This window comes from Prionailurus viverrinus, chromosome D4 (assembly GCF_022837055.1).
Source record: "Prionailurus viverrinus isolate Anna chromosome D4, UM_Priviv_1.0, whole genome shotgun sequence".
NCBI lineage: Eukaryota > Metazoa > Chordata > Mammalia > Carnivora > Felidae > Prionailurus > Prionailurus viverrinus.
The window spans coordinates 42,287,206-42,307,833 of NC_062573.1; the positions used below are offsets into that span (position 1 = coordinate 42,287,206).

Genomic DNA, 20,628 nt, shown 5'->3' on the forward strand with positions numbered 1-20,628 from the left:
AAAACCTTCAGCACTGCAAAGGAAACAATCACCAAAACTAAAAGGCAACCAAGGAATGGGAAAAGATTTTTGCAAATGACATATCAGACAAAGGGCTAGTATCCAAGATCTATAACGAACTCACCAAACTCCACACCCAAAAAATAAATAATCCAGTGAAGAAATGGGCAGAAACATGAATAGACACTTCTCTAAGGAAGACATCCTGATGGCCAACAGGCACATGAAAAGATGCTCAGCGTCGTTCCTCATCAGGGAAATACAAATCAAAACCACACTGAGATATCACCTCATGCCAGCAGAGTGGCTAAAATGAACAAACCAGGAGCCTATAGATGCTGGCGAGGATGTGGAGAAACGGGAACCCTCTTACACTGTTGGTGGGAATGCAAACTGGTGCAGCCACTCTGGAAAACAGTGTGGAGGTTCCTCAAAAAATTAAAAATAGATCTACCCTATGACCCAGCAATAGCACTGCCAGGAATTTACCCAAGGGATACAGGAGTACTGATGCATAGGGGCACTTGTACCCCAATGTTTATAGCAGCACTTTCAACAATAGCCAGATTATGGAAAGAGCCTAAATGTCCATCAACTGATGAATGGATAAAGTTTTGGTTTATATACACAATGGAATACTACTTGGCAATGAGAAAGAATGAAATCTGGCCATTTGTAGCAATGTGGATGGAACTGGAGAGTGTTATGCTAGGTGAAATAAGTCATACAGAGAAAGACAGATATCATGTGTTTTCACTCTTATGTGGATCATGAGAAACTTAACAGAAGACCATGGGGGAGGGAAAGGGGGAAAAAAAAGTGAGGGAGGGAGGGAGGCAAACCATAAGAGACTCTTAAAAACTGAGAATAAACAGTGGCTTGATCGGGGGGTGGCAGGGAGGGAAGAGTGGGTGATGGGTATCGAGGAGGGCACCAATTGGGATGAGCACTGGGTGTTGTATGGAAACCAATTTGACAATAAATTTCATATTAAAAATATAAATAACTAAATACGCAATCATTAAAAAAATCAAATTTAGGGCCATACTTAAGCATCAATGGCTTTAAATTTTAACTTTTAAAAATTTTTAGTAATTCTTAACCCTGCATTGGATAAATAGAGTAAACTTTATATTTCCTTTTTTATGATTTTTTATGTATAAAGTACAGTTAAATATACAGTACATAATTACACATAATGTGTATCTGTGTTATTAAATTTTCTTGGAAGGTTCAATTAGATAAATATGTACAAAAACTCTGGAGGCAAGAGGTAATGATGAAAAAAAAATGGTTGTGGAACCCATGCTCTAAACCCAAGTAGAAGGTGCATAAAGGAAAGCAAAAACAGAAGTAGAAAGTAAGGACAACGTTCAGAAAGTGAAAACTGCTATGTTCCCTACTTAAGCCACACGCACAAGGGAAGATGCTCAGAGAACCTAGAGCCACGGGTCACAGAGTCGCCCACCCCAGCCGGGCCAACAGCATCTGCAAGATCCCCAATGGCGCTGCCCTCTTCCTTCTTGGTGGCCCTGGTGGCACTGGGCTGCAACTCCGTCTGCTCCCTGGGCTGTGACCTGCCTCAGACCCACGGCCTGCTGAACAGGAGGGCCTTGACGCTCCTGGGACAAATGAGGAGACTCCCTGCCAGCTCCTGCCAGAAGGACAGAAACGACTTCGCCTTCCCCCAGGACGTGTTTGGTGGAGACCAGTCCCACAAGGCCCAAGCCCTCTCGGTGGCCCACGTGACGAACCAGAAGATCTTCCACTTCTTCTGCACAGAGGCGTCCTCGTCTGCTGCTTGGAACACCACCCTCCTGGAGGAATTCTGCACGGGACTTGATCGGCAGCTGACCCGCCTGGAAGCCTGTGTCGTGCAGGAGGTGGGGGAGGGAGAGGCTCCCCTCACGAACGAGGACGTTCATCCCGAGGACTCCATCCTGAGGAACTACTTCCAAAGACTCTCCCTCTACCTGCAAGAGAAGAAATACAGCCCTTGTGCCTGGGAGATCGTCAGAGCAGAAATCATGAGATCCTTGTATTCGTCAACAGCCTTGCAGAAAAGATTAAGGAGCGAGAAATGAGACCTGTTCAACATGGAAATGATTCTCACTGACTAATCGTACCACACTTTCCACCTGTTCTGCCATGTCAAGGACTCATTTCTGCTGTAGTCGTGACATGAAACGAAATAACTTGTCAAATGTTTTAGGAGTAATAAGGGACATCATGTCACCTCTACGAGCACAAGCCACTTACCGATGACAGTGCTGATATCCTTTTATCTATTTAAGTATTTATTTATTTATTTATTTAAATATTTATGAGATTTAAATTTTTTCAAGTAATCTGATGTGTACCCTTATGTTTTGGTAATATAATAAAATATATTCTTTATATTTAAGCAGTGTATTATTTTTTTATTTCACGTTTACTGTAGGAAGTGTTTATAAAGAGTAACATCAGGTCTAATGGTGCAACTTGATGGAAAACCGGATGAGAGGATTCATTTACCCATCAGATTCTATTAAAATCAGAGGTAACAACTGTCTTCCTCTAAGACAAGTGGTTCGTTGATCTTACGACATGGGATATAACAAATACAGTTCCTTTGATTTTTGTAGGGATAGAAACCTAAAAGCCATCATCATACTTAATATTATAATGAAGCAGGGAGAGAAGTGAATTCTCTCAACTGATGGCAGAATGAAGAATGTCAGGAAATAAAAATAAAAGCTGTCAGTCTCCTCTACATTGACTGATACACATGGAAGTGCCAATGCCCATTGTCAGTGGATAGGCGAGCTTAGATTTTCTAAAAAATGCCGTAGAACAGGTCCATACATGGCAACAGGAAGCCAGAAACAGAGGCGGTCATGGGGCACGACCGTGTAGTGTGACCGAAAGAGTTACACTTGATTCTAAGGCACAGCAGGGGAGAGAAGAACCACGAAGGATAACAGGTATACTGACCATTCAGTAGAAGGATAACAAGAGAGGATGCTGAGTGTATTTAAGGAAATACACGTGCTTAGAAGAATGTCAGCGGATTCATGGAAGATGTGGGTCTAACTGCCTGCTACGACAGAAAAATGGATACCATCGTGAACTTCATGAGAGTTCGTTTGATGGAATTACTAAGCAGGAAACCACACTGGAATTCCTGAAAGCCTCAATAAGAGAAGTTAGCGCCTCTGAAGTGAAAAAGAATACAGCGTGCGATCTGGAAAATAACGTGGGGCAGTTCTTCTGTGCATCGTTCTGCCTTTTATGCCATAGATCTATTTCTCAGTGATTTCATGGAATTGATGTGCTGGCAAATCATACTAATGTGTCTAGTATTATATTTATTTTGAATCACAGCTCATTTAGTTAGTTACAATTTTTATCCTGTCTTGATTATTAATACTTTGTACATCAGCAAGCTGCTCATCTTTAAGAACCGACTGGGCGGGAATAGATAATTAATTCAGTCCTTCACCAAAATATCTATTACCACTGAGAAAACAATACTCCCTAGAATTACTGGTTTTATTAATTAAGTTACTTCACTGATCGTTAGGACACTGGCTTGCTGCGGCAGCCTTATAGCACGTTTCAGTTTCTAGGGGAGTTTGATACGATAAAAATTCTTTCACGTTACTCACTGGTAATTTCTGCTAATTTTTTGAATATCGCCATCTTTGGTGGGTCCCCAAATAACACAATTATTACATAAAGACTGACAGTCTTTTGGGGCACCTGGGTGCTCAATTAAGTGTCCAACTTTTGTTTTCAGCTGAAGTCATGAACTCAAGGCTCCTTAGATGGGCCAGGTGTCGGGCGCCAGGCTGACAGCAGAGAGCCTGCTTGAGATTCTCTCTCTTCTCTCTGCCCCTCCCCCACCCGTGCTCATATTCTCTCTCTCTCAAAATAAATAAGTAAACTTAAAAAAAAAAAGACCAGCAGACTTCCTTCACATGAGAGTGCGAAGCTGGGTTAGGCATCGTCTTCATATTTAAGGCAACAAAAAATTGTTTAAAATCAGCTGTAACCACAACGTGAATAATGGAAATCCATAGAGCAAATGTGAGCTGTGTATAATTCAGGAACAGAAACAGAGCTAAGAATTATAACAGAATATTGTGAATACTAACTAAAGTCATGCACTTGAATGGCACCAAGCAACGCATCTTCCGTAGAGTAACGACCAAAAGTATGGTTCATATTTTCTTATTTTTCTTCAGACGGCTATATGTGAGAATAGTGTTTGTCTCTTTCAACAAAATTCTTAGCAACTGTGTGTCCCACCTTTCACTAACTGACCTTCAAAGGAGGCAGCATAAGAAAACAGCATTTTGTGGTGAATTCTGGAGAAGGCTGACTGATTCACTCCTTATTTCAAACAAGTGTCTTATTTATATTCAATTAGGAAATAGTGGCTTGTATTAATATCTGAGAGTTGAGAATAAGTATCTAGATGGATGTACAGGGGCACCTGGGTGGCTCAGTCAATTGAGCATCTGACTTTGGCTCTGGTCATGATCTCGCAGTTCGTGAGTTCGAGCCCCACATCCAGCTCTGTGCTGACAGCTCAGAGCCTGGAGCCTGCTTTGGATTCTCTGGAGCTTGTTTCAGATTCTGTGTCTCCCTCTCTCTCTGGCCCTTCCCTACTCATGCTCTGTCTCTCTCTCAGAAATTTAAAAAAAAAATTTAAAAAAAAACTTAGATGGAAGTACAGAAAAACATGATGTTTCTTTACTATTGTGGCACCTGCACCTCTCCCCTCAGCATTCCAGGACACATTCCCCTGTCCTAATAGTTCCTAGTTTCCTCCCTGTCCCAGGAGGAAGTCCCCACACACCCTGTCACTCACTCCCTTCAACTGTCAGCCTCTTCACACAGCAACTTTCTGGTCTGTTGTGGTCTAAGCTTAAACGTTTCCTTAAAGAGCAGCATGTCACAAGTAGAAACTAAAACTCAGATGAAATCCCTAAGTTTTGCAGAAACATCTTCAAGAAATCCTTTTTATTTACTACCGTCAAATGTGATGTAATAGCACTTGTGGCGAAAAAGACAGAAAGGAGGATCCGGTTGAAGGGTGGGCTAACGAAGCTCCTCTCAGAGAAGACCACCCCCTGGTGGCCACGTGCAGCAAGGGCAGCGACCAAGACTGGAGGGCTGGCTTGGGATCCCTGCAGAAATCCCGCCACTTCTTGAGGATGTCCCCTCAAGCTGCAGAAAGCTACCAGCTGGCAACAACAGATTCTAACGCTGTCTATGACAGGGACTGAGTATTGCCCTGAAACGCTCTATAGCCATATTCGGTTTCAATCCCAGAGGTATTAAGTGTTAAATACTCGAAAGTGTTGGAGAACCGAGTCTCAGGGTGGGAGGCACGGGCGGGCGAAGGGAGTGATCACCATCCGCCAGCTCTCTCCTTTGAGCCTCAGGCCAAAGCAGCTATTTTCCTGATTTGGGGGAATTCAGTGTGGCCTTCACTCTTCCCTCTGCCAGAGCTCCGGGCCCCCAGTTTGCTGCACCGATTGTGTTAACCAGCCCTTTGCTTTTTTGCCAGCAGACAAGTCACTTCCCTTTTTTCATTTTCGTGACATTCGGACCTATATTTTCTTTTGCCCAACACAATTGTTGTGTTTTGCTTTCTAGGAGAGTTGAAATGAGAAACAAAAAACCAAAAACCTGATATCTTGGGAATAGAAAAATGGTGCAGCCCCTCATTCTCTTACTTGCCTTTGTATTAACCTGCGGATGATATAAAACATGATGCAGGAAGAGCAAGACAATGTCCAGTAAACCACTGCGTAAAAACTAAGTCATTAAAATTCTTTTTGTTGTTGTTTTTAAAATTTAAAACGAAATAACACGAGTAAGTAAAGGAGAGAAGGCTGTTTCTCCCCGACATAATAGCCGGGGCCTCACCCCCTGCATTCTGACCCTCAGACAGATGAACAGACTAAGAAACCAAAGAGAAATACCCAGACTGAATGAACAATGCAGAGTTGCTAGTTTCTGTGCTGGAAGCTTCCACTGAGAGGCATCATCAATGAGTCCCCCGAGCCCAGCTCAGAAATGTTGAGTCTAACTAGTGCTCAATAGTTGAAGTAAAAGATTGAACAATAAAAGCTGTGGTGGCAAAATGACAAGTATTTGCTTACTGAAGGTGAAATGATTACAGTTGGGCTATTCCCCTACTTTTGTCTCAAAAGTTGAGACAAATTTTGCCCTAAGCATCTGAGGGCTGTTGACACTTTGATACCTGCTCAGGGGAGGAGGAGGTCAGCGCTGAGAGCTAGGGTCCCTCACAAAAACACTCCAGGGACAAGGGCAAGGATCTAGGGGTAATAGCTGTTTTGCTAACAAAGAAACCAGCCCCTCCACAGCAGAGGAATTCTAATGTCCTCAGGACAAGGTGAGCCTGCCCTCAGGGAGTGAGTCCAGGAGAGGCTGGGTTGAGGACACTCAGTCACTCCAGAGGCACATGTTAGTAGAGGTGATAACAACCTTGCGCGTGAGGGGTTGCTGAGAAAATAAAATGATCTGGGATTAGAATCTTCACAGCTACATGTCCCAGACCAGAACTGGGCTTCCTGCTGGGGACACTGGCACAGCCTGAGGAGCACTGTAGACGGGTTACAAAATGGCAGAAGGATAGTGTCTGTATTATTAGTCTTGACCCTGAGGCTCCAGTGAAGCATAACTGCATGGACCTGCATCAATTATTTCTAGAATGAAGAGATACATCCAAGAAACTCATTCACTTATCACCACAAGCCTCTAATGTGAGTACAACAGTAATTAAAACCCAGTCCTGGTTCTAAAGAGCTTATTTACCATACATCGTCTGGTCAGAACCTAGCAAGATACAAAAACCCATAGGATTGAAGGATCCTGTCTCTGTATGAAGTAAAGAGGGTAAAAACCTAGTCCACGATCAAGGCCAAAGCTTCTTTCTAACACAAAGAGCAATGTTCATATATGAAAACATATATGCGAGCAGGTGTGTGTATGAGTACCTACATGCCTACATCACTCCAGTCTTTAGGACAAAGACGTTTCTCCTTTGGTTGATAAGTGTCCATTGGGATGGACATATCAGAAGTTTATTGGGAAATAAAGCTTCCATTGCCAACGTAGTATTTTAGATGGATGACATCTTCTTACACAATAAGGAGAATGCATAAATGAAAACAAAAAAAGGAAGTAGAAGTGGAGAGGATGTTCAGAAAATGAAATTGTCCGCGTTCCCTATTTAAGAGCCATGCTTCGAGTTGGTCCTCAGAGAACCTCGGCCCCGAGGTCCCCCAGCCACCCAGCTCAGCCCTGCCAGCAGCCCCCTCGGCTTCCCCATGGCTCTCCTGCGCCCTCTGCTGACTGCCCTGGCGCTGCTCGCCTGCCGCCCTGGAGGCTCTCTGGGCTGTGCCCTGCCTGGGAGCCACGCGCAGGTTAGCAGGGACAACTTGGTGCTCCTGGGCCAGATGCGGAGACTGTCCCCTTTCTTGTGCCTGCGGGCCAGAAAAGACTTCCGCTTCCCCCGGGAGATGCTGGAGGGCGGCCAGCTCCGGGAGGCCCAGGCCGCCGCCGCCGTCCTGCGGGAGCTGCTCCAGCAGACCTTCAACCTGTTGCACACGGAGCGCTCCTCGGCGGCCTGGAGCCCCGCGCCGCTGCACGGACTCCGCTCTGGCCTCCACCGGCAGCTGGAAGCCCTGGACGCCTGCTTGCTGCAGGCCACGGGCGAGGGAGAGCGCGGCCCGGGGATGCACGGCCCTGCCCTGGCCATCAAGAGGTACTTCCAGGACATCCGCGTCTACCTGGAGGACGAGGGATACAGTGACTGCGCCTGGGAAATTGTCAGGCTGGAAATCATGAGAGCCTTGTCCTCCTCGGCGACCTTGCAAGACAGCTTGGCCATCAAGGCTGGAGACCTGGGGTCACCTTGAAGTGATTCTCACTGCCTGACGTGCCACATCACCCTGCACTATGTCTGCTCACCTCAAGAGACTGTCACTTCAGCCTTCATCACAAAATTTATTGACTTTAATTCCACAAATATTTTGTGAGTAGTATTAAGCAAGAATATGTAAAAAAAAAAAAAAAAATCCGGCTTCAGGATCATCAGTCCTTAAGAGATGATTGCCCTGATGTTATTTATTTATTGTTTATTTATTTATTTATTTATTTATTCATTCATTCATTCTTTTGACTAATTTATATTTATGTTTCCATATAAAGGTTTTTGTCTTTACATTGTGTTAAAACTTATAAAACGTACTCACCTTTTCATTTTATTAAATATGCATTTTGTCTTAATAAATTCTTATCAAAGACAACTTGTTGAGTCTCTTTCTTCTTAAAACCTAAGTCCAGGGTGCCCGGGTGATTCAGTCAGTTGGGTGCCCAACTTTCACTTGGGTCCTGATCTCACAGTTCATGAGTTTGAGCCCAGAGTCGGGTTACTGATAAAGGCCCTACTCACTTTTCCACCTTCCCCTGCATGAGAGCCTCCCTCTCCCTCATCCCAAGCCTCACCATGGTGCCCTTCCCCTGGGTGCAAAACCTCTGTGACCCCAAACAGAGGGACAGTTCCAGAAGGCTTAGCTTTGGACAGATTTCCTTGATGCACAGCAGAGAAGGCTCTAGTAAGATGCTTATACTTTATCAGTGACCTCTCCTCTCTCCTAACAGTGTTTTCCTTTCCACGTAAAAAAAGTGAGCATCAGATGTGCCTCATTTTCATCTTCTTCATCCCAGCCCTACAACCACCTGTAGGTATTATCTTGCTTCTGTCATTCTGTTCATACCCAGACTATTTGAAGTTCTCTTCGGTGTCTGTTCCCACTTCGCGGTCAGGTCGTCCTGCCCTCACTGTAACGTGGCTTCAGCCTCCCTGTTCTCCTGAAACTGCTCGGCCCAGGTTGACACTAAACCGCATCTTACTGAGGTCAGAGATTGCTGTCAGCCAGCGTTGGCTGCCATTTCCAAACATCTGAGCCCTTTGGTCACGCCTCCACTTTCAAGTCTGACCTCCATGTGGCTTCTGTGTCTCTACTGTCTTCTGCTTTTCTGCTCCTGCTCCGCTCTTTCCTCTGTTGACTATTTTCTCTCATCTTGGGGCAATCTGGGTGTTCCTCAAAATTCCACGCTGGGTGCCTTCCTCTCTGCACATACAGACTCAACCTCCCAAATAGTTCCGATTGTCATCTCTGAGATATGACTTCCAGGTGCGTGTCTTTGCCCAGAATCGTATCACCAGCATTAGTCATCATCTCCAAACTCTTATTTCTATCTGCGCTCCTACAATATCTCCACTGATCATGTTCAGAATTGACCATATCATGCATTTATTTGGCGAACTCCTACAGATCCTTGGATGCCAGCTTGGCAGATGCTGCTTGTAGAGTTTGTGCCCCTTTCATGCTCCTTTGTGCTCCCAGCGTCCTGTCCTTTCCCTGTCCTGGCCACAGAATGACATTACTTGAAAGCTCAATGACCCAGAACCACCAGACTGGAAGCTCTGTGACAGCAGGCGGTGTGTCTACTATTTCGTTGTATCGGGCACCCACCGCAGCACCCACGGATAGAAGATGTATTCACTACTTAGTTGTTGAAAGTGAAATTCCAAGATTCTGTAATATCTTTCACTTTGGTGTGTAGTTCATGCAATTGCTGAAATGGAATCAACAATCATCAGACATGATTTCTCCAAGAAACTTTAAGTCCAATGGACCAACTCCAGCTGCTCCAATCTGTCAGAGTGTCTGCTGCATCTCCTTCGTTGTTCTAGAAAGGACTCCTACATAATTACTTATCCCTTCAGGTTGGGGGAAGAGGAGAGACTACAAGGCAGTAGAAAACCCCATTTTTTAAAGAAATCTGTGGCGTCAGCACATAAATGACACCAGATTGTCATTTCTTCCTTTAAAAAATGGTGACAATATTAGTAGTGGTCACACAGGAAATTATAAGGATTAAATGAAATAAAGTTTGCAAATTTTAGACTGAATCATAGTAGATGAGAGTCCACCTGACCGCAGTAAATGGTCGCTGCCTGCAGGGCTAGTAGGACATCCAATACTGGGTTGAGTCCACACTCAGCCAAACCAGCTCAAGCTTTCAGTGCAGCTCCCTTAACACCCTCAGGGGTGTGCATGGGGAGCTCCTCCCCCCACCGAGAACACTCCAGGAGAGGGCAGTGTCTGCAGGACTGGGAAGGAGCAGAGCCCAAGTTTCCCCTCTGGGGTCAGTACCTGGAACACAAAGGAGAGAGATCTCACAGCGCAAGGAAAGTCTTTGCAGGGAACCAGCATCTTGAACGTTGTCTGCCAGAAATGGCTGTTCTATGAATAGTATAAGAGTGGTCAGAGCTCCTTCCCTCAGGCTCACTCATATTCAGACATCTTCTGGTGATATTTTTTTTAATTTTTTAATTTTTAATTTTTAATAATTACATCCAAATTAGTAAGCATAGTGCAACAATGATTTCAGGAGTAGATTCCTTAGTGCCCTTACCCATTTAGCCCATCCCCCCTCCCACAACCCCCCCAGCAACCCTCAGTTTGTTCCCATATTTATGGATCTCTTCTGTTTTGTCCCCTCCTGATTTTTGTCTTTCTCTGACTGACTAATTTCACTTAGCATAAAGCCTCCAGTTCCATCCACGTAGTTGCAAATCTCAAGATTTCATTCTTTTTCAATGCCGAGTAATACTCCATTGTGTATGTGTATATATATATATATATATATATATATATATATATATATCTCACATCTTCTTTATCCATTCATCCATCGATGGACATTTGGGCTCTTTCCATACTTTGGCTATTGTTGATAGTGCTGCTATAAACATGGGGGTGCATGTGCCCTTCCAAAACAGTATACCTGTATCCCTTGCAAAAATCCCTAGTCGTGCAATTGCTGGGTCGTAGGGTAGTTCTATTTTTAGTTTTTTGAGGAACCCCCATACTGTTTTCCAGAGTGGCTGCACCAGCTTGCATTCCCACCAACAATGCAAAAGAGATCCTCTTTCTCTACATCCTCGCCAACATCTGTTGTTGCCTGAGTTGTTAATGTTAGCCATTCTGACGGGTGTGAGGTGGTATCTCATTGTGGTTTTGATTTGTATTTCCCTGATGATGAGTGATGTTGAGCATTTTCTCATGTGTCAGTTGGCCATCTGGATGTCTTCCTTGGAGAAGTGTCTATTCAAGTCTTTTGTCCATTTCTTCACTGGATTATTTGGTTTTTGGGCATTGAGTTTGATAAGTTCTTTATAGATTTTGGATACTAACCCTTTATCTGGTATGTCATTTGCAAGTATCTTCTCCCATTCTGTCAGTTGCCTTTTAGTTTTGCTGATTGTTTCCTTCGCTGTGCACTAGCTTTTATTTTGATGAGGTCCCAGTAATTCATTTTTGCTTTTGTTTCCCTTGCCTCCAGAGACGTGTTGAGTAAGAAGTTGCTGCGGCCAAGATTACAGAGGTTTTTGCCTGCTTTCTCCTCAAGGATTTTGATGGCTTCCTGTCTTACATTGAGGTCTTTCATCCATTTTGAGTTTATTTTTGTGTATGGTGTAAGAAAGTGGTCCAGGTTCATTCTCCTGCATGTTGCTCTCCAGTTTTCCCAGCACCACTTGCTAAGAGACTGTCTTTATATCATTGGATATTCTTTCCTTCTTTGTCAAAGATTAGTTGTCCATACGTTTGTGGGTCCATTTCTGTTCCACTGATCCCAGTGTCTGTTCTTGTGCCAGTACCACACTATCAGGATGATTACAGCTTTGTAGTATAGCTTGAAGTCTGGGATTGTGATGCCTCCTGCTTTGGTTTTCTTTTTCAAGATCGCTTTGGCTATTCGGGGTCTTTTCTGGTTCCATACACATTTTAGGATTATTTGTTCTAGCTGTGTGAAGAATGCTGGTGTTACTTTGATAGGGATTGCACTGAATATGTAGATTGCTTTGGGTAGTATCGACATGTTAACAATATTTGTTCTTCATATCCAGGAGCATGGAATCTTTACCCATTTTTTTTGTCTTCTTCAATTTCTTTCATAAGCTTTCTATAGTTTTCAGTGTATAGATTTTTCACCTCTTTGGTTAGATTTATTCCTAGGTATTTTATGTGGGTTTTTTTTTTGTGCAACTATAAATGGAATCAATTCCTTGATTTCTCTTTCTGTCACTTCATTGTTGGTATATAGGAATGCAACTGACTTCTGTGCATTGATTTTACCTGCCACTTTGCTGAATTCATGAATCAGTTCTAGCAGTTTTTTGGTGGAATCTTTGGGGTTTTCCATATAGGGTATCATGTCATCTGCGAAGAGTGAAAGTTTGACCTCCTCCAGGCCAATTCGGATGCCTTTGTGTTGTCTGATTGCAGAGGCTAAAGCTTCCCAATACTGTGTTGAAAAACAGTGGCAAGAGTGGACATCCCTGTCCTGTTCCTGACCTCAGGGGGAAAGCTCTCAGTTTTTCCCCATTGGGGATGATATTAGCATTGGGTCCTTCGTATATGGCTTTTATGATCTCGAGGTATGATCCTTCTACCCCTACTTTCTTGAGGGTTTTTATCAAGAAAGGATGCTTTATTTTGTCAAATGATTTCTCTGCATCTATTGAGAGGATCATATGGTTCTTGTCCTTTCTTTTATTGAAGTGATGAATCACATTGATTGTTTTGCGGGTATCGAACCAGCCCTGCATCTCAGGTATAAATCCCACTTGGTCATGGTGAATAATTTTTTTAATGTATTGTTGGAGCCGGTTGGCTAATATCTTGTTGATTTTTGCACCCATGTTCATCAGGGAAATTGGTATATAGCTCTCCTTTTTAGTGGGTCTCTGTCTGGTTTTGGAATTAAGGGAATGCTGGCTTCATATAAAGAGTTTGGGGGCGCCTGGGTGGCGCAGTCGGTTAAGTGTCCGACTTCAGCCAGGTCACGATCTCGCGGTCCTTGAGTTTGAGCCCCGTGTCAGGCTCTGGGCTGATGGCTCAGAGCCTGGAGCCTGTTTCCGATTCTGTGCCTCCCTCTCTCTCTGCCCCTCCCCCATTCGTGCTCTGTCTCTCTCTGTCTCAAAAATAAATAAACACTGAAAAAAAAATGTTTAAAGAGTTTGGAAGTTTTCCTTCCATTTCTATTTTTTGGAACAGATTCAAGAGAATAGGTGTTAACTCTTTAAATGTTTGGTAGAATTCCCCTGGAAAGCCATCTGGCCCTGGACTCTTTTTTTTTTTTGGTCAGATTTTTGATTACTAATTCTATTTCTTTACTGGTTATGGGTCTGTTCAAATTTTCTATTTCTTCCTGTTTCAGTTTTGGTAGTGTATATGTTTCTAGGAATTTGTCCATTTCTTCCAGATTACCCATTTTATTGGCATATAATTGCTCATAATATTCTCTTACTATTGTTTTTATTTCTGCTGTGTTGGTTGTGATCTCTCCTCTTTCATTCTGGATTTTGTTTGTTTGGGTCCTTTCCTTTTTCTTTTTGATCAAACAGGCTAGTGGTTTGTCAATTTTGTTAATTCTTTCAAAGAACCAGCTTCTGGTTTCCTTGATCTGTTCTACTGTTTTTTTGGTTTAGATAGCATTGATTTCTGCTCTAATATTTATTATTTCCTGTCTTCTGCTGGTTTGGGGTTTTATTTGCTGTTCTTTTTCCAGCTCTTTAAGGTGTTAGGTTTAGGTTGTGAATCTGTGATCTTTCTTCCTTCTTTAGGAAGTCCTAGATTGCTATACCCTTTCTTCTTATGACTGCCTTTGTTGCATCCCAGAGGTTTTGGGTTGTGGTGTTATCATTTTCTTTGGCTTCCATATACTTTTTAATTTCCTCTTTAACTGCTTGTTTAGCCCATTCATTTTTTAATAGTATGTTCTTTAGTCTCCAAGTATTTGTTACCTTTCCAAATTTTTTCTTGTGGTTGATTTCAAGTTTCATATGCATGGTATGATCTCGATCGTTTTGTATTTGTTGAGGGCTGATTTGTGTTCCAGTATGTGGTCTATTCTGAAGAATGTTCCATGTGCACTGGAGAAGAATGTATATTCCGCTGCTTTAGGATGAAATGTTCTGAATATATCTGTTAAGTCCATCTGGTCCAGTGTGTCATTTAAAGCCATTGTTTCCTTGTTGACTTTTTGATTAGATGATCTGTCCATTGCTGTGAGTGGGGTGTTGAAGTCTCCTACTATTATGGTATTACTATCAATGAGTTTCTTTATATTTGTGATTAATTGACTTATATATTTGGGTTCTGCCACATTTGGTGCATAAATGTTTAAAATTGTCAGGTCTTCTTGATGGATAGACCCCTTGATTATGATTTAATGCCCTTGTTCATCTCTTGATATAGTCTTTATTTTAAAGTCTAGATTGTCTGATGTAAATATGGCTACTCCGGCTTTCTTTTGTTGACCATTAGCATGATAGATGGTTCTCCATCCCTTTACTTTCAATCTGAAGGTGTCTTTAGGTCTAAGTGGGTCTCTTGTAAACAACATATAGATGGATCTTGTTTTCTTATCCATTCTGTTACCCTATGTCCTTTGATTGGAGCATTGAGTCCATTGATGTTTAGAGTGAGTACTGAAAGATATGAATTTATTGCCATTATGATGCTTGTAGAGTTGGAGTTTCTGGTGATGTTCTCTGGTCCTTTCTAATCTTTGTTGCTTTTGAGATATATATATATATATATATATATATATATATATACACATATATATATATCTTTTGGTGTATATATCTATATCTATATATCTTTTGGTGTGTATATATATATATATATATATATATATCTTTTGGTATGTGTATATATATATATATATATATATATATATATTTCATCTTTTTTCCCTTCAGTGAGTCCCCCTTAAAATTTCTTGCAGGGCTGGTTTAGTGGTCACAAACTCCTTTAATTTTTTTTGTCTGGGAAACTTTTTCCCTCTCCTTCTATTTTGAATGACAGCCTTGCTGGATAAAAAATTCTTGGCTGCATATTTTTCTGTTTCAGCACACTGAATATATCTTGCCACTCCTTTCTGGCCTGCCAAGTTTCTGTGGATAGGGCTGCTGCAAACCTGATCTGTCTTCCTTGTATGTTAGGGACTTTTTCTCTCTTGCTGTTTCACGATTCTCTCCTTGCCTGAGTATTCTGTGAATTTGACTATGATATGCCTTTTTGATGGTCAGTTTTTGTTGAATCTAATCTGAGTCCTCTGTGCTTCCTGGATTTTGATGTCTATGTGTTTCCCCAGGTTAGGAAAGTTTTCTGCTATGATTTGCTCACATAATCCTTCTACCCCTATTTCTCTCTCTTCCTCTTCTGGGACCCCTATGATTCTGATTTTGTTCCTTTTTAATGAGTCACTGGTTTCTCTAATTCTTAAATCGTGCTCTTTTGCTTTAATCTCCCTCGTTTTTTTGGTGTCAGTATTCTCTATAAGTTTGTCCTCTATATCACTGATTCTCTGTTCTGCCTCATCCATCCTTGCTGCCGTGGCATCCATCCGTGATTGCAGCTCAGTTATAGCATTTTTAATTTCATTCCAGCTATTTTGTTACTTCTTTTATAGAAGGGATTCTAATCTATTTTCGACTCCAGCTAGTATTCTTATTATTGTGATTCTAAATTCTGGTTCAGACATCTTGCTTGTATCTGTGTTGGTTAAATCCCTGGCTGTCGTTTCTTTGTGCTCTTTCTTTTGGGGTGAATTCCTTCATTGTGTCATTTTGAAGGGAGAAAAGAAATTAATGAGGTAGAAACATTGAAATTAAAAAAATTAAAATTAAAAAAATAGTAAATTTAAAAATTAAAAACATACACACACACAAATCGAATAGATGATACTAGATCCTAGGTGTGTTTTGGTCTGGGTGTTGAAAGTGTTTTGACAGATTAGAGAAAAAAAGGGGGGGGAGAAAAAGAAAAAAAAAGGAAATCATTTGAGAATTTGAAAAAATGAATACACTAAAGTAGACTAAAATGAGACGATGGGGGTAAAATAGAATTTGAAAAAATGTACACAAAATTAAAGAATACAGTAGAAAAAAATTAAAGAAAAATATTTTTAATAAAAATTAAATATTATATGATTTTTCTTCTTATGTATTCAAGAAAAAGGAAAAGAAATGAAAAAGAGAAAAAAGATAAAAAAGAAAAAAGAAAAAAAGGAAATCGTTTGAATATTTGAAAAAGTGAATACACTGTAGTAGACTAAAATAAAATGATGGAAGTAAAATAGAATTTGAATAAATTTACATAAAAGCAAAAAATATATTAAAAAATTAAATTAAAATATTTTTAATAGAAATTGAAAGTAAAAATGAAGTTTTTCTCTTTCTGCATTCAAGAAAAGAAAAGAAACAAAACAGAGAAAAAAAGAAAAAGAAAGAAAAAAAGGAAATTGAAAATTTGAAAAGGTGAATACACTGAAGAAGACTAAAATAAAATGATGGAAGTAAAATAGAATTTGAAAAAATTTACACAGAAGTAAAAAATATAATAATAAAAATCAAAGAAAAATATTTTTAATAAAAATTGAAAACAAAAATGAATTTTTTCTCTTTCTGTATTCAAGAAAAAGAAGTGTAATAGAGAAAAAGAAACAAAAAAGAAAGAAAATTGAATAAATCAACCTGCTAACAGATTGAGGTAGGACTGAAATTACTTTGTTTTCCCCTAGAAATCAGTCCGTGTAGCGCTTTATAGTCCATAAAGCAAGCCAGCGGTGAGACTTGTGTTCTTGAAGAGCAAAGTTGGCCCAGTTGGGCGGGGATCAGTGTAACAGCTCCGTTCTCCACTAGATGGCGCGGCTAGCCTACTGGGGTGGATTATTGCGACGCTCATAGGTGCGTATGCGCATGCGCGGGACTGGTGAAAATGGAGCCACCCAGCTACCCAGTGTGTCCTCCCTGATTGGCGATCTCGCACCTGTTCTCTGCCTTCAGCTCTCGTCCACTCCCCGCTTTTTCACTCTCCGTGACCAAGCCCCAGGCAGTACCTCTCTCCCGAGTTTTGCCTCAGATGAGGCTGTTTTCCCTGTCCCCTTACTTGTGAAGGACTGCGGCTTTGACCTGTTCCGCCCCTCTGCAGGAGGGTCTCATCGACCAATGGCTGAATGTCGGCTGCACCCAGGAACGCTTGCTGGACCCTGCTGCTGCCGGTGCCCTGAGACTACGGCCAGGTGCCAGCCTATCCCAGAAAAAGTTCACAAGATAGTGTAGCAGCAGCGTTTCAGGGATTATGGAAAATCACAACACACATCTGGCACCAGGCTTCACCCTTAACGACCTTGTTCCAGCACCAGCGAATGTGGCCGTTTTCTGCGGTCTGCTGGGACCAAGTGGCTTCAACAGTCTCTACCAAATGTCCTTCCAGCAGTGGAACCGCTTTTCTCCGTGTGGCCCGAGAACCTCCCGGACCCCACTCTGTTCCTGGGGATTCGCCCTTCTCACCAGAGCACTGCCAGGTATGGAACTGCAGAGTTTCAGACTCTGCACTCCCCGTTTATAGAGTCTTAATGGAATTTAAACCCTCTCCTGTCTCCTTTCTCCCTTTTTAGTTTGGTCCCTGCGGCTGTTTCCAACTTTCCACTTTCTCTCCAGCTGCTTTTGGGGAGGGGTGCTTTTCCCGTATTCTCCCCCCCTCCCCAGTCTTGGTCCTCTCTCCGCCCCCAAAAGTGGTTCCCTACCCTTCGCAGCTTCTCGCTCCCCAGATTCACCTCTCCGCGCCGCGTACCTGCTGAATTCTGTGGTTCAGGTTGTGCAGATTGTTGTGTTAATCCTCAGATCAGTTTTCTAGGTGTGTAGGATGGTTTGATGTTGGTCTGGCTGTATCTCATGGACACAAGACACACAAAAAACTTCCATGCTGTTCTGCTATCTTGGCTCCTCCCCCTCTTGTGATATTTTTAGAGGCACAGTGGAGAAGACAAAATTCAAAGAAACCAGGAAAACAGTTTTAGAAATTATGAAGGAGAGGGTGATGAGAAATAGGACACTCAAAGATTTTTACCCATTGACTCTCACAACCCTAATTCAAAACCTATCTCTTGGGTTAGTATTAGGATAAAGTAAGTGAGTACTTCCCTCAAGCACAGAATTAGAGAAGGTACCAAATGTAAAGAATCCATATAAATAATATCTAAATCAATGTTAAATCATGTATACTAATGCAAAACCTTCATGAAGTACAAACACCAAAAATTTAAATAAAGGCAAGAAATCAGCCTGCACTTGGAAGTTCCTGAGAGTCTTCAAAGGAAGAAGCAGGATGCATAGGAAATTTGGGCAAATTCCATCCAGTCTTTCAAGTTCTTACAAAGAAAATGAAAAAATTGACCCGCTAAATGCCCTTAATGCTTGCAGACAACTCTTTAACCATAGAGTCAAGGTGAGGTCCTATGAAAGACGCTTCACTAACCAAACGTTAAATACAAATTATTTAACACTCTCATGGGGGACACAAAAGATCATCAAACATACAGTTCTGCCAACTGGAAGAGGTAAAGGAGTAATCTTCACTGTATTATTGAGTTTGTGTCCATCAGCGGTAGCAAACTAAGGTTATGTCCAAGTGTTGTTTTAATGTAAATAAAGTATAGCTTCAATCCTATTGAAAAAGTTCCCTAAAATATTATTTGAGTGTTTTTATTGTGAAGAAGTTTTGATATTTATGTGTGACATTTTGATTTATTATGCACTGTCAACTATTTCATGGTGACCAAGTAGATGACAGTGCTGAGTGAGTTTTGCTATTACTCTTTTGCAAAGTGCAATCATACTCCCTCCTTCCCATGGGCAAACGGTGCTAGTAGTCAGCCGAGGGCTAGTGGGCACAAGACTCCCTCACAGAGAGGATCCAGAGGATATGGACTCCAGACTTGCTGTGTCCACCAGGTCCTCACTGTGTCCCAGGCGAATGCTGTCATCCCTTCCACCCTCCGCTGTAGCCCAATCATCCCACCCTACTGTCTCCTATCCTCCCATTGCTTCATTGTCCCATTGCCCTATGGTCTCTAGTCCTGTCGTCCTGTCGCCCCTTCGCCCCAAGGATGCACCTCTCCGTTGCCCCAGCACCCTTTGGCCCCATCTCACATTGTCTCATCCCCCCATTACTCATGTGCTTTCCTCCCGTTGTCCCATCACCTCATCACCCTCACATCATCCCGTCCCCTGTCGCCCCATCCTCCCACTGTCCTGTCATCTCTCGCCCCCACCAGTGCCCCATCATTTCAGTGGCCCATCATCCCATCGCCCTATCATCCCATCCTCCATTCATCCTGTCCTCCAGGTACCCTATCTTCCCAACGTTCCTTCATTTCACCCCTCCACCAGCACCCCATAGTCACAGTGGCCCATGGACCCATCAGTGCATCCCTTGCGTTGTCCTGTCATCCCGTTGCCCAATCGTGCCATCATACCGTGGACCCTCTGTCTTTTTGCCCATGTCCCACAGTCCCATCACCCCATCGCTACATGTGCACCTACATGTGTAGCTGTATGTTTCCCATCTTGCTATTATTTTCTTTGTTCCTATGGCGCTCTGTGCCTTTCTTTCTTAATTTCCTGCCTCCTTGGATGAATCAATGGTTTTTCAATGGTTCCATTTTATCTCCATAATGGACTCTGAGTTATTCTTTTTAATTTTAGTTTCCTTTATACTCTTTACCATATATTATTTCAAATTATCACACTCGACTCTTTCTGTAGCTTTCCCTATATTGTTGTAAGACCCTTAAACTAGCATGCTTCATTTGTCATCATCCCACCTGTGGCTCTGTGTGTATGGCCCCTGTGACTTACCTCTTACCGCTATACGTGTTTTAAATGGCTGGACACAATTTTCTTATTTTTGTATTAGACAATGCAATACTTACTATTCTGTATACCTCAAAATTTCCATCTAGTATGATTTTCTCCTTTGCTTCAAGAGTATCTTTTAACCATTCTTACAGTACAAGTCTTACCATGAATTCTGTCAGCTCCTATATTTCTGGAAAAGTCTTTATTTACCTTTAATTTGAAGGATTTTTTTGGCTGAATTGGAAAGTGCAAGTTAAAAAGGTTTATTCCCTCAGCCTTTATATATGCCATTTAACTGATACTGACTTTGCATAATTTCTGTTGAGAAATCCAAAGGTAGTTTTCTTTTCTTTCATCAAATGTAATCTCTTCCGATATGTAACTGCTTTAATATTTTTGCTTTACCAATTTTTCTCAGCAATTTTATGATGATGTGCTTTGCGCTGGTTGTGCTTGTGTGTGTGTGCGTGTGCGTGCGTGCGTGTGTGTGCGCGCGCGCGTGCGCTGCTTAGAGTTTATTGAGGTTCTTGGAGCCAAGGTTGGTGTTTTCATCTAATTCACAAAATTTCCTGCCATCATCTCTTCCAGTGTTTAGTGGGCCTTTCTCACTCTTATGGCCCTGGAAGAATCTGAGACCCTCATTTCATTCCATGCTCCTGTTGGACACATTCTACTCTTGTGCATTTAAGGATCCTGATCTTTACATCTCTACCTCATTTATCCTTCTCTAAAGTGCATGTGGGTTTTTATTTATGTCTTCCATTTCTATCCTTTAGGAAACCTTCAGGAAGAAAGACATGTTTCTTGTTGAACTCAAGGAG

General features: G+C 42.0%; 2 protein-coding genes across 2 annotated transcripts; both read left to right on the plus strand.

Moving 5' to 3' along the window:
• Window positions 1-1,487: 1,487 nt before the first annotated feature.
• LOC125150431 (interferon alpha) lies at window positions 1,488-2,084 on the plus strand. The gene has a single exon (XM_047830387.1). The coding sequence runs from the start codon at window positions 1,503-1,505 to the stop codon at window positions 2,082-2,084; it is 582 nt and encodes a 193-aa protein (XP_047686343.1). The 5' UTR covers window positions 1,488-1,502.
• Window positions 2,085-7,346: 5,262 nt separating this feature from the next.
• Window positions 7,347-7,937, plus strand: LOC125150656 (interferon omega-1-like). The gene has a single exon (XM_047830804.1). It carries the CDS (start codon window positions 7,347-7,349, stop codon window positions 7,935-7,937), a length of 591 nt encoding a protein of 196 aa, XP_047686760.1.
• The last annotated feature ends 12,691 nt before the right edge of the window (window positions 7,938-20,628 follow it).